This window comes from Vigna umbellata, chromosome 6 (assembly GCF_029865625.1).
Source record: "Vigna umbellata cultivar VRB3 chromosome 6, Vumbellata_1.0, whole genome shotgun sequence".
Taxonomy (NCBI): Eukaryota; Viridiplantae; Streptophyta; class Magnoliopsida; order Fabales; family Fabaceae; genus Vigna; species Vigna umbellata.
Window position 1 is genome coordinate 10,982,737 of NC_142170.1, and position 27,943 is coordinate 11,010,679.

The 27,943-nt window shown below is 32.7% G+C and overlaps 4 protein-coding genes across 12 annotated transcripts; 1 reads left to right on the forward strand and 3 right to left on the reverse strand.

Annotated features, from left to right (window-relative positions):
* Positions 1-336: 336 nt before the first annotated feature.
* Positions 337-3,019, reverse strand: LOC124835140 (superoxide dismutase [Cu-Zn], chloroplastic-like). Of its 2 annotated transcripts, XM_047310030.2 has the most exons (8): positions 2,728-3,019; positions 2,595-2,656; positions 2,468-2,507; positions 2,269-2,364; positions 2,153-2,184; positions 1,656-1,731; positions 1,329-1,382; positions 337-690 (listed from the first exon to the last, which is right to left on the reverse strand). In XM_047310030.2, the coding sequence occupies exons 1-8, from the start codon at positions 2,915-2,917 to the stop codon at positions 665-667; spliced, it is 576 nt and encodes a 191-aa protein (XP_047165986.2). In that variant the 5' UTR covers positions 2,918-3,019; the 3' UTR covers positions 337-664. The 2 variants fall into 2 exon arrangements, with proteins under 2 accessions (XP_047165986.2, XP_087948919.1); XM_088092793.1 differs by lacking the exons at positions 337-690; positions 1,329-1,382 and adding an exon at positions 1,389-1,592 and having other exon boundaries at positions 1,631-1,731.
* A 5,583-nt stretch (positions 3,020-8,602) lies between these two features.
* LOC124835127 (uncharacterized) lies at positions 8,603-16,495 on the forward strand. 8 transcript variants are annotated; one of them, XM_088092790.1, is made up of 8 exons: positions 8,603-9,321; positions 9,614-12,484; positions 12,860-12,913; positions 13,989-14,318; positions 14,927-15,017; positions 15,109-15,154; positions 15,248-15,303; positions 15,931-16,495. In XM_088092790.1, exons 1-4 carry the CDS (start codon positions 8,860-8,862, stop codon positions 14,244-14,246), a joined length of 3,645 nt encoding a protein of 1,214 aa, XP_087948916.1. In that variant the 5' UTR covers positions 8,603-8,859; the 3' UTR covers positions 14,247-14,318; positions 14,927-15,017; positions 15,109-15,154; positions 15,248-15,303; positions 15,931-16,495. The 8 variants fall into 8 exon arrangements, with proteins under 8 accessions (XP_087948916.1, XP_087948915.1, XP_087948918.1 ...); XM_088092789.1 differs by having other exon boundaries at positions 15,942-16,495; XM_088092792.1 differs by having other exon boundaries at positions 14,927-15,007.
* Positions 16,496-17,034: 539 nt separating this feature from the next.
* Positions 17,035-18,798, reverse strand: FRU (FER-like regulator of iron uptake). The gene is made up of 4 exons (XM_047310025.2): positions 18,278-18,798; positions 17,830-18,027; positions 17,555-17,728; positions 17,035-17,450 (listed from the first exon to the last, which is right to left on the reverse strand). Exons 1-4 carry the CDS (start codon positions 18,770-18,772, stop codon positions 17,346-17,348), a joined length of 972 nt encoding a protein of 323 aa, XP_047165981.1. The 5' UTR covers positions 18,773-18,798; the 3' UTR covers positions 17,035-17,345.
* Positions 18,799-23,508: 4,710 nt separating this feature from the next.
* On the reverse strand, positions 23,509-27,718 carry LOC124835132 (protein SOSEKI 3). The gene is made up of 7 exons (XM_047310017.2): positions 27,455-27,718; positions 27,083-27,367; positions 26,920-26,989; positions 26,466-26,581; positions 25,493-26,366; positions 23,968-24,219; positions 23,509-23,858 (listed from the first exon to the last, which is right to left on the reverse strand). Exons 2-7 carry the CDS (start codon positions 27,270-27,272, stop codon positions 23,813-23,815), a joined length of 1,548 nt encoding a protein of 515 aa, XP_047165973.1. The 5' UTR covers positions 27,273-27,367; positions 27,455-27,718; the 3' UTR covers positions 23,509-23,812.
* Positions 27,719-27,943: the final 225 nt, after the last annotated feature.

Genomic DNA, 27,943 nt, shown 5'->3' on the forward strand with positions numbered 1-27,943 from the left:
TTTTTGTATAAATTAAAAATAAAATTTTGAAGAAGTTAATAGAAAATAACTTTTACATATATAGTCCCATACAATTTAAGAATTCCAACAATTCTTGAAGAACTTACAATAGGCCTTACAATTCTCTCAATGTCCATCAAATATTAGAATTGGTTTACTTATGTAAGCAGTTTTCTTACATAAAAACTATCACATTCACATCAATTACTCTAACAAAGTACCTGCATAAGAATTATTTCCTATGTTTAAGAATCCACAAACTATATCAATTAGGATGCTCGATATACGAAACTGTCATAGACGCACCCCAAGATTTTAGGGCTTTGAGCAAACTCATCATTGTTACACCATTATATATATATAAGTTGTTTCACAGGCCAAACTCTACAAAAGTCATCTTCTATATACATGCAATATGGAGTCATTCTGAATAAAACATCAGTATATACTTGGAACACTGCAGTAAAAACATTCGGCAGTGGCTTATTCACAAGAAATTCATTAGAAGTATAATTTTATTAGACGAATATCTGGTACCACATCTCTTCAGGATTCCATTTTGCATTCATCTTTAGAAGGATGTTATGCTTCAGAGCTTACATGGGTAAATTGATGAAATCAAGCAACAGATAAAGCACAGCTTCTACAAAAACATTAGTTGTGTTTACACTGGAGTCAAACCAACCACACCTGCAAACAGGAAAGTGCAAAACTCATCATATTAAAAGGAAGAAGCGTTGATATGATGCAGAAATTTAGCATTGTGACAGTTGCAGTCACATAAAATAAACAGCAGTTTGATCATTAAACCACGTAATGAGATTGTCCAAGCCTTGGAGAAGATAAGTAACGGTAATTGCTGGCAAAGCTTTTCCAAGCCAAATATTAGGTTGAAGACTAATTACAAATTCAATTGAGATTTCATAGTTCAATTTACAAGTCAATTTTTTTAACATGAAAAGGGAATCTGAGGTGTATACATCTTGCTTTTATTAAAAATCCCATATAAGATAGATTTTCTATCAAGACATCCGACCAACATCTGTATACAATATGAGAACGCACTAACACCTCCAATGTGAATAGATGCATGTTCTGATCTACTTAGCTGTCATCATCATTTGTATCAAGACCCAGTTACACATTTGGAATCATATAAGCCTCATCCATATATTTTTTGAAAAGATTTCATGATAAGGTCATTGGGCATATTATTGTGATGGACATTCTATCAAAGAAACAGAATTAATACAAGATACAAAGTCATAGAAGATTAGTTATAGTTGAACATGAAAACAAAAGGTGAATCAAATAACATATAGTCATACCACAGGCCAATCTTGCCCCAGCATTTCCTGTGCTCAAACTAAGTTCCTGCCCACCTACAAAAGTATAAACAAATGAGACTAGAGTAAAAATACTCTAATAATGATTGAACACAAATGAAACTTGTAGAAGCCCATTATTGTACTGTTAGGTACAAAAAAATATAGCAAGAATAGGAAAAATCAATATCGTGCTCATGTCACGACATTAGTCCCGTGGTAAGCCAGTATCCTTTGCACATCCTTCTGCTGCTTAATTGGCTAAGATAAAGCGCGGAAACTTGACAATGATTTCCTCTGTAGTCTATAGCAAAGTTGCCAAGTGCTAACCCTTTCCAAGGTCGTCCTCAAGCTCATGAACCACTAAGGCTCTTCCAACCACTGAATTGGGTCCAAATAGTGGTATCTGCACATTTTAGGCATAAACACCTCATTCAGCTCACAAATGCAATAAAGCGAATTACTTTAACCTCATGTAATATTTTGAAATTCATATCACACCTGTCTTTTTTTGCTTTACAGCAACACTCATAGGAGTACAAGATGTAATGTGTTTCTTGAGTAACAGGGAGTATCAGAGTAATATATTCTAAAAAATTAAGAGAAGAAACTATAAAGTTTGTGATTTTAAAAGAAATTAGAAGGGTGCCAATGTAATCAGCTAAATACAAAAAGAAGAAACCATTGTTCTTAACATTAAGTATTTTTTAATAGGTCTTAAAAAATAACAATTGAGATTCAAACCCGCAGACACAAGGAGCAAGGGTTTAATTGCAATTGTAAACATGCTAAAAGACAATCAGTCATATAAAAAACACAAGGAGTACCTGATTATCCACAATTGTTGCTTCTGCGACTCCTGTATTTCAGAAGTGGGAAATTAGGGCATGGATAGGTTTAAAAACATTCCAACGAAAGAGAACAGAAGAGAAAAGGGCATTACCATCGGCATTAGCAACTATGTTTCCAAGGTCACCCGCATGACGAATTTTATCCTCCGGAGCACCATGTGTGAATTTCTTAGGACTGAAATGTGGCCCTACATATGTCATTCAATTCAAAAAGTAAATACTCCTCAATTCATTAGCAGAACCAAACCATGGTATGGTAACCAAAAATAGAAACCAAGGCCTTTAAAATACCGGTTGATAGGCACCCATTTGTCAAATCACCATACTCATGCTGCAAGAGAAAATAACACAAATTAGAAAGTGATTTCGAAAAAGGGATAGCGAAAGCACAGGAAAAGATGCCTGAACTGAAACTCACGAGGTGAAAACCATGAGGGCCGGGAACAAGACCAGAAACACGAACAGTAACAGTTGTTGGACCTACAAATACAGCATAAAGAGGTGGTTAAAACGGTGAGAAGGGAACAAAGGAAGTGTTGCCAGTGGCATACCGTTGTCTTGCTGGATTAGTGTGACAATGCCTTGGACGGAGGAACTTCCCTTGAGGAGTGCAACGGCTTTCTTGGAAGTGGTAGGAAGGGCTATGGATTGAGGAGGAGGTGGGAGTGGGAAGGAAGAAGAGAGAGGAGCTTGGAATGAGAGAATAGTGTGAGCAGCCATGGCTGCCAATGCTGCTTGCATGGTTGAGAGTGATTATCCAAGGAAGGCACAAAGACGATGGAATGGTTTCACTTCACTGTGAACTCTCTGCAAACCAAATCACTGCTATGTTATGTTATCTGTTCTCCCTTTTTCATTTTCTTTGGATGAATATCTATTAATCAAAGAAAAACAAATTAATTGTAAAATAATTTCATTTATTAATATAATAAAAAAATTATAATCAATTTTGTAATTTATAATATTTACATAATACTTAATTATTTTTTAAAATAATAAATAATATGTGAAACATAATATATTTTTCAATTAAATATTTTTTAGTGTTTAATAAAATTTGTTAATGTCTTGATATAATTTAAATTTCAAAATTAAAAAAAAATGATTATTTTAATTAAAATTGTGCGAATTTTTTTAACATGTTAAATTATTGGTGTTTTATATTTTCACACCATTTCATTCTAAAACATTAATTTGAAGTTTTAGTTTAATATGTAAAAAAAAATTAACATAGTTAAATTAAAAAATATTTATTTATTTAATTTTATAATTTAAAAATCAAAATATATCGAAATTTTAAACAATAATAAATTTAATTTTACTTTCAAGTTTATAACTACAAATATATTTTACCATGTATATTTTAACACGTTTGTAACATTTGTGGTGTTATATCACATTGATAATCTACTATGCTTTTTTATTAATGTTTTGATTGATGTGGGGAATATGAAATACATGTAAAAGATTTTTCTATGCTTTTAGTGACCATATGTATTAATAGATAATAAATGTAATAGTAAAAAACTACCAAACTTGTAAAATGTGAACCAATTTCTAGAATATTGCAATAGATTTAGATGTGATGGACCTTCTTTAACACATTTTTTACTTAAAAATGTCATTATTAATTAATTTAGTTAATTAATCAAGCATTCTTAATGTTATGTCTTTTATTAATATTTTAATTTTTAGAAATGTACTCGATTGAGTTTTTTACATATTGATTGAATGAGTCTAAAACTATATCAACCTTTTCTAGAATTGTTCAAAATATTTGAGACCGTGTTTACTCTTCATAGTACTACATTCGATATCATAAAACATTTTTTTCAAATATTATAAAAATATTTAACGTACTTATATTATAGGATTGAAAAGAAAATCGGGTATAAAAGAGAAATTCACCTAAATAGAGTTTGAAATGACTAAAAGGAGTAAATTTTAAAGAGTCAAATTTGTTTTATTTTTTATTTTTTATTGTTTTTCTTCTGTGATTAATTACTTTGTTTTTAAAATTAATAATTCTTATATTATTATTTATTGAAGTACTGTATGGTAAATATGTTTTTTATATTTTTTATGTTTGTAATTGTTCATTATATTTTTTTAACTAACAAAAGAGATTCATTATGCTGGATTTATGTATATATTGTAATTACAAATGTTACATCAACCATCAATTCGCAATAATATTGGTATAAAGGTGAAAAATAGAAATTTATACTTTTTTCATTTTATCCTTGGAAATTAACAGTGGTGTTAGAAAATGTTGACTTCCAAATTCGTCTCCCAATTAATGAAAAATCAACCACTTGTCGTTAGTGTAAAATGACAACTCTATTTATTAGAGTCAATATTACTATGAAATTTAATCAGGGATAAATATAATTTTATAAATTATTATAAAAAGTTATGTTTAGTTTTAAGCTAAATTATAAATAATTGTGTAAAATATTCTTCTTAACAAACATCTGGATACTATAGTTTATCCACTCTAAAACTCTTTTTCTCACATGAAAAACATTTAACAAATCATTTGTTGAAAAAAAAATGTTTTGCATGACTTTTGTAAAAACGAAACACAATTTTTTTATAATAGTTTACAATAGAAAACATATTTAACTTGTGAATCAAATTATCTTAGTTTAACAACACATTTCAAGAGCGATTTATGGTAAGAATTACTAGTGCAAAAATAGCGTATAATATCACACGGTTTAACGTCTAACCATTCAATAGCCAAAATTAAAAATGATCAATAAAAATTTGAGCAGAAGATTGAAAATTCATTCACTTTATCTTAATGCGAGACCCTCTTATCTGCTCAAACTTTTCTTGAACGAAGTTTGACGATCATCACATGTAATCTTCGTTTGTTTTCACCAATTATTTTCGTGTTCTTGTCCTTCATAGACGCATTCTGCTTTCTCTGTGGCAACACTTTATTTTGATGAACCCACCTTTTAAAGGTTAGTTTTCGTTTTCATTTTGAATAACTTATTTGTTGAACTTGTTTGTTATTTTTTTTGTTGAACTTGTTTGTTGTTGTTGTTTGGTTGAACTTGTTTGTTGTTGTTGTTTGATTGAACTTGTTTGTTGTTTGTTATTGTTATTTGTTGTTGATCTTATATTACCGTTCATAGTTTTGCTTTTCATAGAGTTGTAAAAAAGGATTATAATTAATTAAAAAAATTGATTAGCATTGTATATTGACAAAATTCAACTTTAAATTAACGTCTCCTGATATGATGTCGTTCTCGAATTCGACGTGAAAGGCCAAAAATATTAGACGTTGCACGCTGTTTTATATCAGTCAATGTTATACTTCAACGTGCTCAAATATATTTTAACTTTTTATTAAGAATTTATTAATGGCTAATATATTTTAACTTTTATTAAAAAATTATTAATGACTAATACATGAGTTACATGTGATGTATATATTATTATTGATTGAATTTACATATCAAAATATAGTTAGAACTTAACTATATTAATATGTATTTATTGTGTTCTAGACGGTGAAGTAGTCTTCAATCAAAAACAAAATATGTTACTTTTATAACCATGGATTTAGGATTGCAAAACATACATTTACTTAGTTATTAATGTTAGAATTGTTAAAACCAATATATCTCAAATAAAATGGGGTAAATTGGATTTAAAAAATTGATCTTTCCATATTTAAAAAACAATGTATAATAGCTTATTTAAATGAACTTTTTCAATCTTTCAAAGATGTGAAAACCAAGTAAAGAAAATAAAACAAGATTCATACAAGAGTTTTATATTGGTTCGACTCAATAGAACCTACCTCCAGACAGTCTTCTTCTAAACAACCTGAGTTTTGAAGGATTTTTACTATAATAATGTAGAGTTTACATATATATAAGTTTACCCATGAAATCTTAACCTCTAACCAGAATGATTATGGTGATGCTACACACAATCACCCTTGTTATTTTCTTACACAACAAGTGCACATAGCAATCATCAAATTTACAACGAATGTAAAGAAACGAAAATATCTCAAGTGAGAATCTCACACTAAAACCAGAATAAGTTACCACTTAACTACGTCCAACCATACTTGAAGACTTATTGTCTTGATTTCCAAGTATTAAGATTCTTTATTCTCCAAAAATACTTCCTGGCCTTTGTTGCTCCACAAATTAAAGTTCTAGATTACACTTATTAAAAATATAATGGAGACAATACTTATATACAAAAACATGTTATTGGTATTTTTGATCAATTATAATTTAACATAATAAATTAAAATGATAAGCCAACATTTTTTGTCTTGCATTTTAACATATTCATTAATGAGTTAAAGCCTAATTATTCAAGACACTTGAAACATCATAAAAAAGTTAATTAAATACACGTGAAACATCATAAAAAAAGTTAATTAAATATACGTGAAACATCATAAAAAAATACATTATTAATCAACTTGCTCCCCTTTCAACAATTGAGTTTTTAACCACTAAAGACATTATTTTAGATCTTGATTTCTCATTGACTTTTTTTTTTTATAATCAACAAAGTCAAATTTTAAGTTTAATGTTTCAATTACATTTTTACTTTTATGTTTTATATCAAATAATTATTAAATTAACCTAATAGATGATGTGTTTGACCACTTACCATCAAATGATAATAACATTTTATTTTCACAACATTATATCCGTCTCACTAACACCACTTTTGTTTCTATTTTTGTGAATTCTTTATGACAATAATTAACAACATTTTTTGTTTTAATTAAATGTTTGATTGATTTAGACTTTTCTCCTTTAAATATATTTTGCCATAGTAAAATTTCATCAAATTGATCGAGTTGGGTTACGCAAACATGTGACCTTCAATAATGTACTTTTAATAATTTATTAAACTTAAATTAACTTCAAAGAAAAATATGAGATGAAATATAGATAAATACTGACCACAATATTATAAAAATTATACTGGTTTAATAAATCATTTTATTTCTTTCTTTCTCTTTTATAGATTATTATAACATGTTAACCCAATCTTCATATCAAGTTGCTTACACTTATACTATTTTACCATTTCAATTAAATTTGTTTTCCAATTCATTATATGTCTTCAACTATTTACAATTTATAATTTGCTATGATATTATCTTCCATCCTCTTCATACAATTAAATATTATCTGTTCTCAAAGATTTAACAATGAAATTGATAAAGATAAAAAAAACAAAGATAACAACAATGATGAGAATATACAATTACGTAATTATAGAAATCATTTAATTTTCTTATAAATTCACCAAACATGACTAAAAAATATGTGAATGAAAAAAAAACTATTTTATAGTATAAACTATCATGCTTTTATATTTTTTAACAATATTATTATGCTAAATTAATTTTCTGTTATTTCATTTAAGACTTGTTTATGCTATTTATTTGTATAAAATAATCCATATATAATAATTACATTATTGATTTTGCTTACACAAACAAAATAGTAGAACCAAATAAATTGCAATCGAAAATATAAACACATAAAAACTTAAATAAATAGTAACAACATAATCAAACAAATAAATATTACAAATAAAAAAAAATCATCCCTTTATAACCAAGATAAAACAACATAAAAATAAAATAAAAAATACAAAAAATATGCTTCTCATGCACTAATGGCTTCTCATGCACTAATGTCTTCTATAATTTATTAATTTTTTTGTTCGATTAAAAAGTATGATAAAAAATTACAAAAAAAATACGTGTTTCTCTTATACTAACTGGATAAAATAATAAAAAGTAAAAAGAAAAAAATAAAAAAACATCTCTCCTAAGTATGAATTAGAAAAAAACCAGAATTATGTTATACGAAACAATTTCTTCACAATATAAAAAAAAAATCTCACCTTTGCAAATTAAAAAAATTATGTATTTTACAAACATCACTTGCCAAACCTTTCGTATTCTGATAAGATATACGAAAATTATCATAATTGTATATAAGATTATTATCTATCTATTTATAACTCTCTCTATATATAATTTAAAATCATGATGAGTAGAGTTCTCTACTATCAACACTTATTATTGTGCAAACAAAAATAAAGAGGATAATACTCATTGTTTTTTTTATTGGGTTTTATTAGAAATATAACTTGTATAAAAAGCAGTTATCAATTTTTTATAATACGATACTTGCGGTATCTTGTTATAGGTTAAAATTTTAAAAATAAAATATTATTGATTAATATTGAATAAATTAAAATGAAATTGTATAGAAAAAGGATGTAATTTCACAACTAAAGTAAAATAATTGGAGATTAAAAAGTAGAAAAATAATAACTGAACTGTTAATAAGATTATGCGATGGATATGCATCAGATATAATGTAAATACTTTTTTTCAGATTTTCAGAATGTGTTGGAATTTTGAGTTGAGTTGAAGCCATTAGACCAAATTCCAACTGCAGAACTCCAAAGTCCACGTTTCAAACACCGCACTGCATCTATCTATCTATCTATATATATTTAAATATGCAAGTGCAACCTTGGAAGCCAACTCCAGAAAACTAAAACACAATCTAAACAAAAAAAAAGCAAAAAAAAAAAAGAGGGAAGAAGAATGGGATGAAGCTGGAAATCGAAATCTTGCAGGGCAAAGAGAAGGCATTGACATTTGAAAGATGGAGCAACGAAACCCTTCCCCGTCGCCGTCACCCGTTCGAGTCCTCATTCGCCCTCCGTCTTCTCCCTCGCCGTCGACCACTGATCATCCTTCGCCGTCGCCGTTGCCGTCTCAGGCGCCGCTCCCACGCGCCTCCGATGGCGTGGTGGTTGTCGGCTTCATCGCGCGACGGCATGACGATTCCGCGCAGCTCCTCGACCGTGTCATCGACTCCAACGTCTTTGCCTCCGGAAATCTCGACGCCCCGCTCCTCGTCGACGATGAGGAGGCGAGGGAGTGGTTTGAGCGGAGGAGAATCAGCTACTTTCACGACCATGAGAGAGGGATTTTGTTCCTTCAGTTCTCTTCCACTCGCTGTCCCGCAATTCACACGGCTGCGGACGTTGCGACTCCGGGATTTGATTCCGCCGTCGAGGAGCACGAGTTCGGCGACCTCCAGGGAATGCTTTTCATGTTCTCTGTATGTCACTTTCTTCACTACATACCTTACATTTTATTATGTACACTTTTACAATATCAATAACCTAATCGTATAGGCTAAATTACAGTTACAGAAGTTCTGGTAAGGTTTTTGATATTCATGTAATGCAAGTTTGTGTGAAAGAGATAAGTACACTAACCTTCGGTGAATTAGTGCGTTGAATTTTACTGTTGTTGATAGCTATCCGTGAAATTACAGGGTGCGTGGTCTGTATTATTTTTATTTTAAATTGTGCGTGGTTGATGGTGTAATTGACGTCTTAGAAATGCAGGTTTGTCATGTTATTATATATATTCAGGAGGGGTCACACTTTGGTTCTAGAATTTTAAGGAATTTTCGTGTGCTGCAATCAGCTAAGCATGCAATGGCTCCCTTTGTTAGATCCCAAACTATGCCGCCTTTGCCGGCTAGATCGCATCCTTCATCGTCCTCAAGACCCGCTTCAGCAGCAAACAATTCTTCTCCAGGTAGAGGTGGTGGTAACTTGAGTCGCAATGTGTCGGCCATATCTCTCATGTCAGGTTTAGGTTCTTATGCTTCTTTGTTTCCAGGACAGTGCATACCTGTCACACTGTTTGTATTCATCGATGACTTCTCCAGTTTATCTAATTCCAGTGCAAATGGGGAGGATTCTTCAGATAGTACTTCACTTAGTCAATCGTCTAGTTTGAGTGGAGCAGCCAAGGGAAACTTGTCTGCTAAAGGTTCTGGTTCGGTAGTAGTGCTGGCACGCCCTGCAAGCCGATCTGAAGGTGGATTTAGGAAGAAACTACAGACATCTCTTGAAGCACAAATTCGCTTTCTGGTGAAGAAATGCCGGACGTTATCAGGTCCTGAAATAACTCATCCTGGCGTAAGAACTGCAGGTTCCTCAACTTCTGCCCCTTTGTTTTCACTTGATGCATCTAGGACAGTTGTCTTATTAGACCGGTTTTCAAATCAAAGAGGTGAGTCTCTTGAGTTTGCCATTGGTCTTGTTGACGATGTATTAAATGGGAAAGCAACTTCAGATTCCCTTTTGCTTGAAAGCCATGGTCAAAGTGCAACCAAAGAAGATTTAATATCAGTTAAGGAGTTCATTTACAGGCAATCTGATATTTTGAGAGGGAGAGGGGGACTAATTAATACCAACAGTGGCTCAGCTGCTGGTGTTGGCATGGTTGCTGTTGCAGCAGCTGCAGCTGCTGCCTCAGCTGCATCTGGGAAAACGTTTACTACTCCTGATCTTCCAAATCTTGAAGTTTGGTTATCTTCTAGTCGTCATATCTTGAGTGGAGTTCTCTGTGCAAAAGGTGGTTCCCTGGATGAATTTGATATTGTCAAAAGGAAACCTCATTCTCGGAATACTGTTTCATCCTCAGCGGAAGGATCTTTGAAGAATACAAATCCTTTAGATGTTGCAGTATCTTGGTTACAAAGTGGTAGAGGGTTGAACACTAAATTCTCGACTATGTGGTGCCAAAGAGCCATTCCAGCCGCAAAGGAACTTTATTTGAAAGACTTGCCTGCTTGTTATCCTACTTCACAACATGTGGTCCATTTAGATAAAGCATTAAATGCATTTCGCTCAATGGTGAAAGGACCTTCAGTGGAACTATTTGCAAAAAAATTGGAAGATGAATGCATTTCCATATGGAAATCAGGAAGGCAACTATGTGATGCTGTTAGTTTGACAGGAAACCCATGCATGCACCAGAGGTATGATGCTGAAACCAGTAATTCAGATTTAGGAGCCTCGCCCAAGCCACATTCGAGTGGCTATTTTTTCCTTCACGCTTGTGCTTGTGGGCGTTCCCGACAGTTACGTCCTGATCCTTTTGATTTTGAATCAGCTGATGACAGTTGCTTCTCTGACTGTGATAAGCTACTTCCTGCAGTCAAATTACCAGAAACAGAAGTTGCAGGACCTGTTAAATCTTCTGCTTGGAGTTTGCTTCGTATTGGGGGTGCTAGCTACTATGAATCTTCTAAAGGATTACTTCAAAGTGGATTTTCTGCCACTGAAAAATTTCTTTTGAAATGGACAATATACCTAGAAAAAAAGAAAATACCAAATGGTTCTACAGAGAGTATAGTGAAGCAAGGCTCTGTAATTAGGGCACCCAAGGTTGAATCCATTGCAGATGCAAAGAAAACTCGGGTTATACAAACCCACCCTGCTGTGCTGAACGGAGTGGAAGACATTGGAACATCTTTAGATGTCATGAAGGTTGATGATAAAAAGATAAGTTTTGGTAGAGGTTTCCCTATTTTCAAAATGAGAAAACCTTTCTCTGAGGTTGTTGCTGGATCCACAGCTAGTGATTCAGGATTCCCTCCTCTTCAACAAAGGAAGTTTCCTACACCAGGTTCAGAAAAGGGTATCAAACAAAGCAGATCTAGTAATCAGACTGTTGAACAGATTGATGTAGCCATTGATCATCAACTATCTCAAAACTCTCAAAATGTTTCATCTACTCAGGGACATGTTGATGGTAATGGCAACAATATCGGCAGGGACAGTGATCCTTTTTTGCGGATTGGTAGCAATGTAGTACCTGTATACCCAAATGATGTTGAAAAGAAAAAATCACATTCTTTGAAGCATGTAGTAGTATATGTTGGATTTGAGCATGAATGCCCCCGTGGCCACCGTTTTCTGTTGAATGCAGAACATCTTGCCAAACCTGGTTCTTCATACTCATCATCGGAAGAATCTCATGTATCTTCTATGGAGCCTTCTGGCATAAATCAGGCAGGTCATACTAAAGTAAGCAAGAATGCTTCCTGGAACAAAGTTCATCGAAGCTCAAATGAAATTCTTTCTGTAACCTCAAATAAGGAGAGAGATGTAAACAAATCTAACGAAATGATTCCTAATGGTGATTCAAATTCAGATGGATTAACACATACTGACATTTTGCTAAAGCAATATAATTTGAACTCAACAAATACATTTGGAAAACCCCTAAATCTTATGAAGGATTTTGGAGGAGATATTCATGCTATTAGCATGGGTGGTGATGATCTTGCATGGTCCATGTTGAATCAAAACTTGCCTATCTACATGATCTGTCCTCACTGCAAGCTTTCAAGGAATAACAAGGATACACCAAAGTTTAAGTTTGCAAGTGGGATCTCACAGCTTAAAAGAATTTTTCTGGTAGGAGTTTACTTCCTGTATAAGCATTAAATTATGTTTCAATTAGGATGATAATTTTTTTTTCTGTTAATAATAAAATGCATTTTGGAGTGTGTATGTCATTTTATTCTTCTGATTTCTTTTCTTATAAGCCTACATGTGTTGCACAAATTTCCTTATGATTGTTTGTCTTTTACACTTTGTCTATGAACTTCACTTTTCACATATTTACATTATGTTAAAAATATGATATTTTCAAGGGTAATAAACTCATGCATATAAATTTAGCTGGTGCATGTTTGTGTGCCACTTGATACTGATGTTGACTGTTGAGTTTAATCCTTTTATTTTTAAATTATTATGAAATTGGCAAACTAATCTATATATATTCTTTAGGTGACACCCGCATTTCCAGTGATACTAGCAACATGCCCTATTGTACAATTTGAGGTATGCCTTTATTCTTCCATGTGCAGCTCTTGAAAATTTTTGAATGTAAATTAAGGATAGATAATTTGCATATTTAAAAAGCCTACTCTTTATGCGTAGAGTTAAACTTCTCAACAGATGGATGCTTTATGATGCGAGGGAACTAACCTCTGTTGTGTACTATAGGCCAAGCTTGTAGATTTGTGTAGCATTTTGTCTATCACCTTTCATCTTTGTAACTTCTGGTATTACTTTTACCAAAATGTTGTACAACTATAATCAGCAGAGAACTTGAAAGCCTTTAAAGTTACCTGTGAATTTTAGCTGCCATCTCTGTTATGGTTTAACTATTGGATTTAAATTTATATGGCTGTGATGCGCTGATGCTTGACTAATAGCTGTTTGTTTAAGAAAAAATTTCAACTTTTCAGGAAGTGAGAATTGCTTTGTGCAATATAAAGATCATTTGAATAATCTTTGTTTTTTTTTTTAAACCAATTTTGCAGTGAGTAAAATTGATTTTGAGAGAAGTCGAGTAAAATTCATTCTAGGTATGAGATCCACAAAACAGGCACACACACACACATTTAAGAAACGAGAATGGTTTATCTTCAAACAAAAGTAGTTCTTCTAAACTTAAATATATATATATATATATATATATATATATATATATATATATATATCATCCCCTAATTTAATATTTTTAATCTTGAATCTTTCAAAATCAATTCTTGTAACGACAATTCTTTCTAAATCAATGTCAATATCTAAAACGAAACACATGAGATAAAAATATGTTCTTGAGGGCTTAAAAGACACCTCTCATATTCTGATATTTATATAGATAAAGAGTTGATAGAGAGATAGAAGGTCAAGTCACTGTCCTAGACTGCTAGGTACAATGATTAGAGATAACCCAACACACTACCCCCTATTTTAGTCCTACTGACTACACTAACAAGTAGACTTAGTAATTATTCTAACAGAAACCAACCCTAAATCCAAATTTTGCAACCTTACTGTTGTTTGTACTTTTCAAGTTATATAAATTTTCTGATCTGCTCAATTGTGTCTTGCTCTTTTGACCTTGTAGACATCATGCTTGCCTCCCTCAGTTCCAGATCGTGAGAAAAAATTGCAGTTTAGCCATGGATGTGAAGTGATCTTGCCACCAGAGAGCTTCCTGACACTTAAATTACCATTTGTGTATGGTGTCCAGCTTGAAGATGGCAACAAACATCCTCTTAACCCCTTTGAACAACAGCCTGAAATGACTGCCTGGATCGCCAAGGGCACAGTACTGAAGATCTTGTCCAAGTGGAACAGTGATGAGGGATATCAACCACAGTAAAAGCTTACTAAAATTGAGTGGCGTTCCTAAGATTGAAAAGGAATGAATGTCAATAGCTTCTCCAAAACTCAGGTGCAGCTTGTGCTCCCTCTTTCTTTCTTTTAGCTAACATCATGTTTTGGAAATTTAAAGGGCAAAAATATGCACCTTGATATAGTTATTCAGTACAGAAACTAGATCCTTTATGCTAAAGGAAACAAATTATATTGTGTGCCCTTTCAAAGACGCCCTTGGTCCTTCTGATGGAGGAAGGTAAAAACTGTATATGAGATCATAGTAAGAAATTAACAAAGAGTATATTGTAGCAGGGTCCCATCTAGTGAAAACCTTGTGGTAGACTGTCTTGATGATCAGGATACCTCATGTCTATCTACTTTGAAGAACTAGCAGAAACCTTCTCCCAAGATCTTTTTTTGCTTCGCGTGTTCTTGACAGAATATTTGCAAGTTGTGATTAAACTTTAGTCTGTACCTTTAAAACCGATGTGTAATGTTTTCTTCACTCTTTATTAGCTAAATTACAGCATATTTTTTTCTTATGGAGATTATCTACGAATTTTGAAGGTCTAAAACTAATTGGAAAATGTGTTGGATAAAAAAATAGGCTATTATGCGGATTACAGTTTAATATTGTCTTGCATAAAATAATTGAGTTTGTGACTTTATTGAGATTGTGTGCAGGATAAGTAACTCTGGATGATGGATATGTTCTGCAATTGAATTACTGAGATGTAATGGAAACTAGTGGAGTTCATTACTCAGGCATGAACTGGTAACATGGATTTTTTCTTTTGTACATTGTTTGTACTTAAATCTCCACCCTTTTAATTAGGTGCAATTGTTGGCCTCTTGGTTATTTGCAGCTCTGTAGTACACTTTCTAGCTTCTTCGTACGTTCTTATATCTCATGTGAGTATCTGCAAATTTATGATTCAAAATTATTGCTGTCTGGATTCATTTGGATGATATCGCCCTTTACAAATGAAAGCATTCCATGATTAGAAGGAGCCTGAGATATGTGCATCAATTACCAGAGAATCATAATGGTCGCAGTAATGGTATGTGACTATGCTTTCTGGACGTAGTTCCTTATTTTTTTTTTCATATTTATCTTTTCAAGTGTCCTCTCTTAAAAAAGACTTCATTTGTTGTGATCCTTTTTCTCTTTAGCCTTCTTGACAGTAAATTTGTTGTGGGGGTCTGCTTGGATCTTTATCTTAGTTTGGATAGCTGATACGTCCGTTCTACCAATATTGTGCAACTTATTATATAGAACTGTAAAATAATATAAATAAGCAAATAAACAGTACAGTTTGTTAGGTCATACAAAGTAGAGGTAAGTGTTGATTGATCGCTTATATTTGCACTTGTCACAGCTAATTGCATAACCAACTCTTGAATTTAGATTAAAGTCCATTAATTGATGTACTGGAATATCGTGTTAAGGAGTAACTCTTGATACACTATAAAAGAATTTCATTATCTCTTTCACATAATTCTTGGACCTGCTTGTGATTTATACATTTTTGTCCTTATAATAGTTAAGATAAGATAATTGGGCTAAAATACAGGCCTCGTTTATGTCTTTTTATTTGTATGTTACTTATTTATGGTCATGTCCCTGTCAATAAATCTTGGAAGTGTAGAATTTCAACTCAATTGATAGACTTACTATGAAGACGAAGTTTGCTTGCAGGTGATGCTCCTCAAAGTTGTAGATGATGAAAGATACGATAGATGGCATGCGTATACGTAGAAGATCATATAACGAGGACACTCGCTGATATCTTTAATGTACTGATCTTGTTCTTCAACGTGAACCACATTATATGAGCAATGATATTGACCGTGTGCATTTCAATATTATGCCAAAAACACCAAAGGATAAAAGGAGCAAGCGTGGTCTAGCCAGGAAAAAACCGTGCTCATTGGTGTATTTCTGATTTCTTGATATCGTAAGCTTGCTGATCATCAGGGTGGTGAAAAATGGTTGAACTGAAGCCTGTGATGACCTCTGTGAAAGCCTAAATTACTGTTCTTGAAAGTTGAAACTGTCGGCTTACGCATTACGTCATCTGGAGAACAAACTGTAATTTTACGAGTGAACTTTCATTTGCCTGTAGGGTTAGAAATATTGCTCTTTTTTTTTTTTTATTTCTTGATTTTCAACATCTTTAGTCATTTATTTTGTAAAAGTAAGTGATTCCATTGTATTTCTCTTCGTTTTGTATTAAAAATGTTTAAAGAGAATGCCAACTTTCAAAATCGGATGAAGTAAGGTAAATTTTCTAGGGATAAGAATTAGAAAATAATTCATAATTTTGTGCGAATTTTATACGTGAATTATTCCGAGGTGTTTAAAGTTATTTATCTTTTCCTTATAAAATGGAATGAAGATCAACGTGAATCGAAGTTTTGTGCATCCTGCTACCCATCCGAACATGTGATTAATCAAATATATTGACATGATTGATTTTATTTTACTGAAAAGTTTAAATGTAATAAGAGTAATGTCAGGAGAGTTATGAAATTTAATTATTTTATGGTAGTTACTTTGTTTTAGAAGTTTATAATATTTTCAACCGTAATAAAATTAGATGATCATTGTCATACGTGATTAAATTACATACGTAAATAGAGTTAATTTTTACTTTATAAGTGGTTAAAGATTCACTAGTGGTTGAACAAAGTGATGGTATGAAATTAGTGATTAATAATATCATTAAATTATTGAAATATATAATAGACTCATAGCCAATGATTAATGATTCTAAGAAGTCATTAACAATATTAAACGTCTGGTGGACTTTTTCAAATGTGTGAATATTCACTACTCTTTTCTCCCCGTCTCTGTCGAATTAATATTTTTTAGGAGCACCAAATAATTTTAAAAATAAGTTATTATGAACACTTTGTGTGTAGGGTTTCGTGTTTTGCCAGGCTTTGTAGTGTTTTTATTTGTTCTGAAAATTGAAGAATTACACAGAACGAAGTGTTGTGATGGTTATAGTTGGAGGCTCATACTTGCTGCGGCGATATTATGTGTTTCATGGTTCATCATAATCTCTTACATGCAATACGTCATACTTGGTGCATTGACTCAACCAGAAAAGGATGCCACAAATTCAAAACCTTGGTTCAGAAGAGCGCCAGTCACCCATAGCTTCAAATTTTGCAGGTTAATTTCTGGTTCAGACCCTTTTATCTGTTTTCAACACATCAATGACTTAATCCGTGAACAAAAATAATAACTCAATCTTTCAACGAAACAGAATTATTGAATTGGAAAGGAGAGGGAAAACAGCTCACATTCAATGTAAATGTAAGTTGAAAACTGTTACAAACTGTAGCCAAGTTTGAATTCTGAACACTAAAACCTGCAAGAGACTCAAGAGCTCTGAACAACGATGCAGCCACTCCTTCTCCTTTATTGCACACTATTTTTGCATAATACCCTCTTTCCTCCACTTGCACAATCTCCACCTACAAACAAGCATTCAAAAATGTTGCAGCGATTAATGTACATAGAAAGACCAACTGAAAAATTATGGAGCTATATCATGAATTTCTATAATCAAACCTACCTGCATGATCTTCTTGAAGATTGGATGACTATTCCAAGCAGCTTGCACATTTTTGGAATTGTTAATTGATTCTTGATAGTTTTCACGCACTAATAAAGATGCTTCAAGTCCTGCAACTTCGGCCTTCAGCTTCCTAGCTTGAGCTTGAAGCTCATGCACGTATGCTACTGCGTCTCCAATTATGGAAGCCTTGTCCATCTGCGTACATAGCTATATCAATTACATTTCACTCTCAAATATAAACATCATGTTAGTTTTAGGCTCACTTTGGATAAATTTCAACATAAACAAACACTTACAGTAAAAGAATAGTTTAAGTAAGAAAATTCATTTTACCTTCGTGTGTTTTTAGAGAAATTCTTCTAAGCAAAACTTAATTAAACATATGTCGTTAGTTTCAAGCAACCCTCTTACATTAGACTTTATAATAACAGTTTTACTCATGTACCTTTGTTATGTTGGGAACCAAAGAACGCAATGCGTAAAGCTTCTCCTTCATTCGGCCTCTCCTTCTCCTCTCAGAAATGAGAGTCTTGGACCTGTCATTTTTCAGTTTGGGTTTGGAATCGTCATTCTTGGTGGTTGTTGTTGTTTCAGAAGAATGCTCTCCATCGTGTTCTTCTTCTTCTTCTTCTTCTTCTCTTTCCCCTTCTCCTTCTCCCTTCATCTCCCCATCAAAGCATGAAAAGGAGCTAAATGTGGAGCTCTGATCATAGACATTCACAGCATTGTTATAGTTCTGGTCAAAAGGGTTTGCAGGGCATGGAAGGAGCTGATTGTTAACAAAACAATCAGTGATGAGGTCAGAACCGAAGTCACAGTTAGCATCTTCATTCTCCCCTCGGATCAAATTGATGAACTGATCAAAATTTGGATTGTCCACGAAGTCGTACAGCTCAAAATCATTGATGTACGCCTGTGTGTCTTGATGAATTGCATCCATAGCGTTCACAGCTAGAGCTTGGGTAGTTAGAGGCCTGATCCTAATATATATAGAAGGTTGACATGATTATTAATATATAGTTTTGGTGTGAATGGAATAACAAGAGTTTCCTTTCATGTCACCAAGGTCTATTATTTTATTTGCACCATTGTTAATTAACTCAGGTAGAGACGCCTTTCATTTTTTTTTCTCTGATTATTTGGTTAGTATCTGTCAAAGGACCAAAAGATGAAACCTGCTTGTACACTAGATAGTTTTTTGTTGCTACTTGCATGTATTTTCTTTCAGAAACTATTTTACTCTCATATCTCACACTTAACATATATTGTAGTGAATATTTGAACTTTAGTTGTTTACGTTGTAAAATGCAGCTCTTTGCATCAAATCCAACCCGTAAGTTTCTTTGGCTGTTTATATATAACATAAATTCAACTCCGAGACAAATGAATTGTCATTTTAATTATGTTTTTATTTTATTTTAAGCATATATAAATCGAAATCAATCTAGTTGCAGCCGCTCTAAACTTTTCAACTGTTGCACACACATATATATATATATATTCTGATGAATGATTACAACTGGCAACAGCAAGAATAATGCAGAAGCAGTTTTGAGAAAACTGTGTTCAAGTAAAAGTTTTAAACTGTGTTAAGTAGCCTTTTTCCAGAAGCAATTTTAAATAAAGCTGGTCATTTTCATATCAATATGGGTAATAATAGCACTATTTTATGCTGCTTTAGATGAGGTTGTATATGGGTAATGAGCATTTCTCGACTTTTATATTGATTGAAGTTGAAGCCAGTATTGTTGTCAAGATCATTATCACAAAAGGGTCACTTTCTATGCTGAGTACTGCAACATTTTCGGGATAAATAAATGCAGATGAACAACTGCTATAATGTGAACAGAATCTACTGGGAACATGATGACGTGTCTCACATATTTTAAATTTCATAAAGCAAATGGAAGGTGCTGTGGATGCAAGTTAGTGATTTCACAATCATAACAGCCGTCAAACTTTGCACCACAGTAATACTCCCTATTTTATAAAAAAATATCAAATATTTGATAAAAAGGAATCCACAGTTTCTGTGCTATGAGTAAAAAAGAACTATGTACTACCAGTGTATATAGAAAATCTTTTTTAATCAAAGTGTATTCAGATTTTCTATCCAGGCCGTTTTCTCGTCCATCCGAACCGTTCACTCAAGTTTAGGTCGTGTTCAGTGTACTTAATATGTAGTAATGACTCATTAAGCTTCTAATCTAGATTAAAATGCAATTGAGTTGTGATTAAGCCAGCAAAAGATAAAAATTCATCACAATTATTATAAATAAAGATCTCATGTATGACTTTAGGATCATTATGCACATATAACTTGTGCTAACCTATTGGTTATATTATTGCGTCAGAGTGTCTTTGACATGTAATCATCCATACAACAACTTGAACAAAAAGGAGAGAGAGAATAATGAAACTCGGATGATGAATGACTACTAGAGAATCCATCGGATTTTCAAGACAACCATTCATACAGCTTGAACAAGAAAGAGAGAGAATAATGAAACTTGGATTATGAATGACTACCAAAGAGTCCATCCGATCTTCAAGACAATTTTAAGTTATTTGAATAAGGAATTTCAATCGGAAAAAAAAAAAAAAACTTTTTGGTTGCCCCAATTAATGCAAATATTAACGTGTCTATATAAGTCATGCATGTTAGCTTAATTAGCCAATGATTGATAAATTATTTTAATTTTTTTTAACTATTGACTTGTTACAGAAAGAAAAAACATGCAGATATGAACTGCATATGTAACTGTCAAAAAGCGAGAGTAAATATATAACTGTACCAAGTAGACACATGTTGCTCCCATTGACCTTGATCAGATGATTGAAGTTTTGGATCCTCTGACCCTTTCTTTTTTCAGAAGGAGAATCTAAACTGACATCATTGACGACGGTTTTGATGCCTTATTTAGTTCTATTTTATGGTAGCTAATTTTAACAAAAAGGAGAAGGAAGAACAACACGCAGAATTTGAATTTCTTAATGAACATCATTGCTTTGGAATAATACTTGTGGAAGGCACACAAAGGAGTGTGTGAGACAACAATGTGAGGTGACACTTACACGTGCCATGACCCACTGTAGACATTTTATTTTCCACTTACCATAGCCAATAATTCAATTCATCTCATTCTAACACGGCTATATAATAAGCTTCATAGTTGTTGTATCATTAAAAAAAAAAAGAATTTTTTTCTGGTTTTGGTTCTAGAAATAATAAGCAGCAGGAATATTTTGCATGTACAAATGAAAAAATATTGTGGGGTACGTCATATTATATATTGCTTGTTTTATTTTATGATGGTGAATTTCTTAATTTCATGCTATGTCTGGAATGTTGCATGATCCATTCTATTCTTTTGTATAACCAAACTGAGTCAAAATTTGTATTATTTTTCAGTTCCTAATATGAATGATAGAGAAGAGGAAGTAACCCTCAAATTAATCATATGCATAGTTTTATTATACAATATCTCACATTAAAACTTTTCCTCATTCCACTTTTGCGTTGTACCATCTTCTGATTCAGTGGCGAATTCTCATTATGATGTTAAAAATTAATAGACTGTGAGTTCATTGGGAGTGAATTTAACTTTTATATATTTTCGTAAATTGATGGTTTTTTCTAAACTACATAATTTTTAAGGAAAAATATATTTTAGTTTCAAGAATGTCATTGATGATGTTTTTAACTTTTCATGAGCATACAATTGAGGGTTAATTCATATTTAATATGCAAAAGTTTAATAAAAAAACTAAAAGTTATATTAATTTAGATGTGACTGTGAACGAAAAACGTTTACTGAGGGAAAAAAAACTAACCGCAATTGAAAATTCAGATTATAGATAATAGAAAATAACACGTTATGATATAAACTCTATTATTTGGAAAGAAGTAATTTATGTAACAAACTCTATTTGGAAAGAAGTATCTTAGAAATAAAAGAATGGAGTCTAACCTTAATTTTTATTTCTTGTCGTTTATGTTCCTCTCCCACACTTCTTAAATGCTCCTCTCCACTCTCTATTTTGCTAGTTATGGTTAGAAACTAATTTAAACTCTAATACATATAAATTAATTATAATTTTTTTTATTAATGATAAAGATTATTTTAAATACTGATATTTTTAATTTATAAAATAATGTTTAACTTAGTTTGATTAATAATTTTTTATCTTTAAATTAGTTGTTATTTAATAATTTTCTTGTAGAGTTATAAAATTATTAAAAATAATATTAGTTTTGGACGAGAGAAATGATTAATAACTAACTAAAAATGAAATACAAATAAAAAATACCAAATTTAATTTCACAAATAAGTTATCTTGGTAGTTGAAGACTAACTAAGGCATGCACATCAACATTAAATCTTACCCTAAGAAAGAGGGATCCTCTTTTAATATGCCAATCATTTTCATTAACATCCTCTAAGCATTAAAAACACGCTTCTTAAATTATAAGAACTTGTTTGTGATTGCATATTACTATTCTAACTACTTAAATAGTGCTCTTTCTCTCTTCTTCTTTTCTACTTATTGTGATCATTATCATCTTTATTAGGGTTATCAATATCTCACATTTATTATTATTATTATTAATATTATTATTAATATTAATATTTCGTTGATAAGATTGTTGTAGCCTTCCTACTTATTTCCCATTTCACTAATGTAATTGTCATCATTATTATTACAAGTAAAAAACTAATTTCAATTTTTTTTTAAATTCAGAGTAATTAAAAATCATTAAAAACAAGTTATGAGATTTTTTTTTTATTAAAACAGATTTATTGTAAATTTCAAGGAGTAAATTTTAAATAGAGATTAAAGAACAAAAATCATAAAAAAAAGTTGAGGATTCTTCGTAAGAAATTATATTTAATCTTTAAAATAATAGATTTATAGATTATATATTGTTTATTTTATTCGTGTGAGATTTTCAATTTACCTTCGTAACACATGCACATGAAAACTATATCCCATAAACAGACAAAAGCATTTTAAGTAAACTGCAGATCAGATCACCGCCACTTTTTATTTCTTTGCAATTTGCATATAGCTTAAAAATTCCACTTGCATATAGCTTAAAAGATAAATGTGAAGGAAAAAGAACTACGTATAAAAGAATGTTAACAACAGAAAGTAAATATAACAATATTAATAATACAACCCTTGTCCATTTCCAGAACACCAACATTATTTTGGTATAAAATAGTAACCTTAAGAATCTCATTACTTTTTGGGTTACAGCTTTTATTGTTACATCGAAATTCCATGTTTGAATTGCACTGTTATCAATCACAAATCTACATAATGTTCCAAAAACCAACCCCTACTTTAGCAAGCTTAAAGCCTTCATGTTTCTTTCTATAGGCTTCTAGGAGTTTATTTTTATAAGATTAAGAGCTAAGTGTAAGGACTCCCTAAAGGATTACATAAACATAGTGATTATTAACTTATTCTGAGAACACAATTCCATATTCTTCTGTAATTTTCTGACAGACATTTAATGTTTAATACAAGTGCATGTGTCAGGTTCAATCTCACATCTAACATTCAACATATTTGAAAACGACCATGCACTTTTTTGGTGTGGCAATTTTTAGCCTTGGAAGATGGAAACGCAAGCAAAGTAGCAGGCACTAACTTTAAGCAAACAAAAGCTGCAGGCCAAAATAATACCATATATATAAGTATGTGTAGTGACAAAAAAATGTGCAATCACTTGATTTCAGGTGGTGTCCCTATAAGATGTAATAGGAGACCATGGGACCACACCTTCACTATTAGCCCCCCCAATCCCCATGCACTCGATAATCTGTCAACATTTTCACTTTGTTCATTTAGGGATACATCACATGGACAGACATAGATATACACCATCATGTTGCCTTCAAACAAAAATTGTAAACTAGCAGTTTTTGCTAGCTGCCTAACATCTGTAACAAAAATATTTCAGAGCTGTGTCTCAAAATGGTTTAGACTGGATTATAACCCGAGCTCCAGAAGCAAGCCTGTTGAATTAAATCAAACTCATCAATCAATACCTGAAAACTATGAGAACAACCAAATGAAAAACCTTTAAAAGGAGATGGGTAGAAACAGAATAAAGACAACACTTAACTTTCTTCAATTTTGATCACCCTCTCCTCTTCTCTGAATGAGTCTACCCTCTTAGATTGCTTTCTCCCTGACCCTGATGAATTTTCAGTGATTCTTTTGCTGCTTCCATTAGATGGTGCTGAAGATATGTCTGAACCGTTGGCTCTATCCATGGAATTTCTTGATCCATCAGAAACAGGAGATATCATGCGTTTTGAATTTGCTGGGGATGATGATTCCTCGGTGTCTTGTGATTTCAACTCTGTAGATGTCCTGCATATTTGTTACAGATGAGATACTGGCCAGGATGTGACGACTACTCAAAATCAATCACACCACTCTCAGACGTGAACTCACAAAGTTGGTCATTATGTTTTTTTTTTAATAACTAGTTACTTTTTGCAGCATGTGATACAAGATGGTCTCCAAGCAAGGACCTCCTTTTGTAAGAAAGTAAGAGCATGTTCGTTAACATTAAAAGCTTAGAAAGGATTTTGTAAACTGCAATTTATATTGCAAGAGAAATGCTACTCGTTCCCATGGGGACTCTATCAACTCTGCTGCAAAATATATTATCAAATTAGGATGTTATCCCCAACATTTTTTCCGGCATACAAAACATAAAAGCCTTATTCTTCTTTATTATTCCATAGGTCCTTTTTTCTCAGAGTTAAGTGTTTCACATGATAGGAGACGGAATTAAAGAGTTGAAAACTAAAGAGAACCAAATCCTCCATTTGTCCAGTCTTTTTTTCTCTTTTACTTTTCTTTTCTCCTTCCCTTCTGTGGAAGGATGCTAGCTATTGGATGTTCTAATGATATCTATCTTATTTCAATAATGACTTTATTAAAAAGCAATGAAGGCCCTTCTTTTGTGCTTTTGAAGCCTCCCTTGAATCATCTTGCTGCACTATCTATCATAAATGTAGATCTAAGCAAGCATGTGAAAGCAGTACATACCATTAAATATTGTGTGTTTCGAAAATAAATAATTTCAGAAAAGTTTTACAATCTTTCACTTTGAACAAGTTCTGAACTGACAAAGTGATTAGAGTTGACAGATGATGCTCGATTGTTTTTCATCCAAAAATTAGTTTGATGTTGTTTTGTATGTAATAGAGTGTAGTCAATGCATCTGAGTTTTGAATTGGTAATAATGATTAACTGGCATCTCAGAGGATCGTTTGTGTTTCTAACTACAATATCATTCGTTTTGTTTGGTTCAATCCGGACACTCAGTAACAAGCATTTTAACACCGGATTCAGGCATTTTCTATTTTTGTACTATGGCACAATCTATAAGGTAATGTGGCCTAATCCAGCATTATTCAGTTTTGAAAGAATAATACAGAAAAAATGGTCACTCCTCAAGCACTTGCTTCCTCAGCGATGAACAAGAGTTCTCCGAATTAATGACTAGTGTGTTCCATTTGCAACAAACCAAACAGCAATATGTGATAAACCATGATTTTGGGAATGGAAACAGTAACTCTACCTAATGCTAATTTGTCATGTTGCAAGAAATGAACTGAAAGCAAAAACCTACCTCTCAGCATTGTAAGAAGAAGAGTGTTTTAGAACAACATTATGTCCACCTTCTTCCTTCAGTACTTTAGACTCCACTACGCTCCCACTATAATATTCTTTGTCTTCCAATTTGAGGCCCATCACCTTCGTTTTCTCTGCTAGACAGTCAAATTCCCCAAACATAACAGAAGATGAGAACAATGGGGAGGGGAATTTGGAATTGGAAAACCTGGTCTTGTAAGAAGGAATAAGGCCAACACTATGATTTTTCACAGATATAGACCCGCATGAGATCAGTTGCATTAGTAGACTTGAGGCTTTCAGCCTTGCATTGGTTTGCATTCGAATACGCTCCTCTTCTAGGATCCTAAAGCTGTTCATTTTACTCACATCAGCTCTTATAAGGGACTCCAAAGTCTCAGTTTTCCCTCCAGAAGATGATGGACTAGAAGTTGAGGGGAGAGGAGAAATAGTATCCCTACCAATTTCAGAATTGTCTTTCACTTGAGTATCACTTATTTCATGGCATTCCTGATCCAATGACCCATCATCCTCGGTTGATACACCCCTGGTACACGTTTTCTGGGTTTCGGTTTTGCCAATATTTTCTTCTGTCTGAGTTGAAGCATCTGCCAATCCATCAGTCTTGTAGATTTTGTATTCTGTCAATGGTAAGCTAAGAGAATCACTTGTTCCAGCTCTAGACTGAGGAGACACGTCAGATGAACCGGCTTGTTGTCTTGGCGAAAGTTCATCATCTTCTTGGGAGTTTCTTGTATCTTTCTCATTCATGCTGGAAGAGGTGGAAGCCTCATCATGGCTCCTACAAGAAACAGGCTCTGGCAACTGCTTCAGGTTCTGTGTTTTCACAGTGCTAGTAGGGTCAAAACGTTCTGCAAGGCGAAATCCACAATCATTATAAGATCTCAACAGGACCTAAGAAAACACACCATGATTCAGGCAAACAAAACATTGAAAATAACATTCTTAACCTGAATTTGATTCGTAAAATAGCTCAGAACCTTTGAGGACATACTCATTTCCATGAGCAGGTAGAATTAGATCGTCTTCACAGAGATCATGCCACACGAATCCGTTTTTGTAGCTTCTGAACAACATAATAAAACAAACATACATGGTGAAAATTAGATCATGGGGTGAAGCAACAACACAGCTCAACAATCTCGACCGCTTCATCCAACTAAAACAATGAACATTGGGAAAAGATACTCTCGATTTCTTCCATTACTATTCTTCTGAGAAAACAAATGAAATGAACATCATCCTGCGTTGACTTTCCCAAAATGCAGAAGAGAAACAAGGGACAAGAACAGACCCTACCAGTAAACTCTCGGCATTTATTCATTTTTCAAGCTCGCTTATTCTCAGCATACAAAATCAACACCAAGAGAAGATACTGATCAAGGAGTTAAATAACTTCCTCACCTCTTACAAGACCACGAATACAAAGAAGCCATGCCTCTACCTCTCAAGGCGTTTAGTCTCTCAATCACATCTGCACACAAAGAACCCCTCAAAAAATCATACCCCACAAACAAAAACAAACAAAATCAAATACTTTTCCGTTTTTCATATAAAATAAAAGTACCTCTCAGAAGCAACCCATCAGGGGATGAAAGAGGAACCTCCATGAAATGAGGATGTTCTAACTGCCTATTCCTGCAAAGATAGTAAACGACCGGCACCTTCCGATTCTGATAGTACTTTGGGGACTTTTCCGTCCACACTTTGGCCCTCTCTGGACTCAATTGTCGGAACTTTCTCATCCGTGCTTCCATTCCCACATTCACAATCTCGTCAAAATTCAAACTTTCTCCGCAACTTGCTTCTGGGTCCAATGATTAGTTCTCTCCCACCATAAATCTTATTGAACCTGGAAAATCATCAGCAATAACAACCCAATAATTAAACAATAAAAGAAAGACCTGCGTAAAAAAGTAAGCAATAAAAAAGATCGTACAGGAATCTATGTGGTCACGATAGTTTGTTTAATTGCAAACTATGAAAGGTCGCGCCTAGAAGAACGTGTAGTTGTACAAAATTCCAAGTGACATACAATGAGAAGAAAATTGAAGAGAAAAATACTTGTGATGTATGAAGTGGAGTGTGAAGTGAAGGATATAAAGCTTTTAGAGAGAGAGAAAGTTTGTACTACGATTGAAACAGAGACAAGACGAGGAAGTGAAGTGAAGGTTACAGCTTACTTCCTGTTAATCTTTTGGCTGATTTGATGGACACATCCTTCTTATACTTACTTTTCCTTTTGCCTTTTTTTTTTTAATTTCTTAATCATTCTCTTTTATTCTATGATTATATTCTGTTTATAAAAAACTTGTATGAATTGAATATAGCTAACTAATCAAAATTTCTATATGTTTCAAGATTCCACGAGATTTATCAATGTACTTATTGATTGTGTACTAAAAAGAATTAGAATTTACGAGGATCA

What these genes read in the sequence shown, in the direction of transcription:
- LOC124835140 (XM_047310030.2), bottom strand. Translation starts at nt 2,917, where the DNA reads ATGCAAGCAGCATTGGCAGCCATGGCTGCTCACACTATTCTCTCATTC. An exon ending in CATAGTTGCTAATGCCGATG is followed by an intron (nt 2,185 to 2,268) that starts GTAATGCCCTTT and finishes TCTGAAATACAG; the next exon opens with GAGTCGCAGAAGCAACAATT. An exon ending in TGGGGCAAGATTGGCCTGTG is followed by an intron (nt 691 to 1,328) that starts GTATGACTATAT and finishes TCCTGTTTGCAG; the next exon opens with GTGTGGTTGGTTTGACTCCA.
- LOC124835127 (XM_047310011.2), top strand. Translation starts at nt 8,860, where the DNA reads ATGGAGCAACGAAACCCTTCCCCGTCGCCGTCACCCGTTCGAGTCCTC. An exon ending in GAATGCTTTTCATGTTCTCT is followed by an intron (nt 9,322 to 9,613) that starts GTATGTCACTTT and finishes TTAGAAATGCAG; the next exon opens with GTTTGTCATGTTATTATATA. An exon ending in AGCTTAAAAGAATTTTTCTG is followed by an intron (nt 12,485 to 12,859) that starts GTAGGAGTTTAC and finishes TATATTCTTTAG; the next exon opens with GTGACACCCGCATTTCCAGT.
- FRU (XM_047310025.2), bottom strand. Translation starts at nt 18,772, where the DNA reads ATGGATGCAATTCATCAAGACACACAGGCGTACATCAATGATTTTGAG. An exon ending in TGGTTCCCAACATAACAAAG is followed by an intron (nt 18,028 to 18,277) that starts GTACATGAGTAA and finishes CTATGTACGCAG; the next exon opens with ATGGACAAGGCTTCCATAAT. An exon ending in AACTTACATTTACATTGAAT is followed by an intron (nt 17,451 to 17,554) that starts GTGAGCTGTTTT and finishes TGTTGAAAACAG; the next exon opens with ATAAAAGGGTCTGAACCAGA.
- LOC124835132 (XM_047310017.2), bottom strand. Translation starts at nt 27,272, where the DNA reads ATGGAAGCACGGATGAGAAAGTTCCGACAATTGAGTCCAGAGAGGGCC. An exon ending in TGATGGGTTGCTTCTGAGAG is followed by an intron (nt 26,990 to 27,082) that starts GTACTTTTATTT and finishes CTTTGTGTGCAG; the next exon opens with ATGTGATTGAGAGACTAAAC. An exon ending in TCTTCTTACAATGCTGAGAG is followed by an intron (nt 24,220 to 25,492) that starts GTAGGTTTTTGC and finishes ACAAATATGCAG; the next exon opens with GACATCTACAGAGTTGAAAT.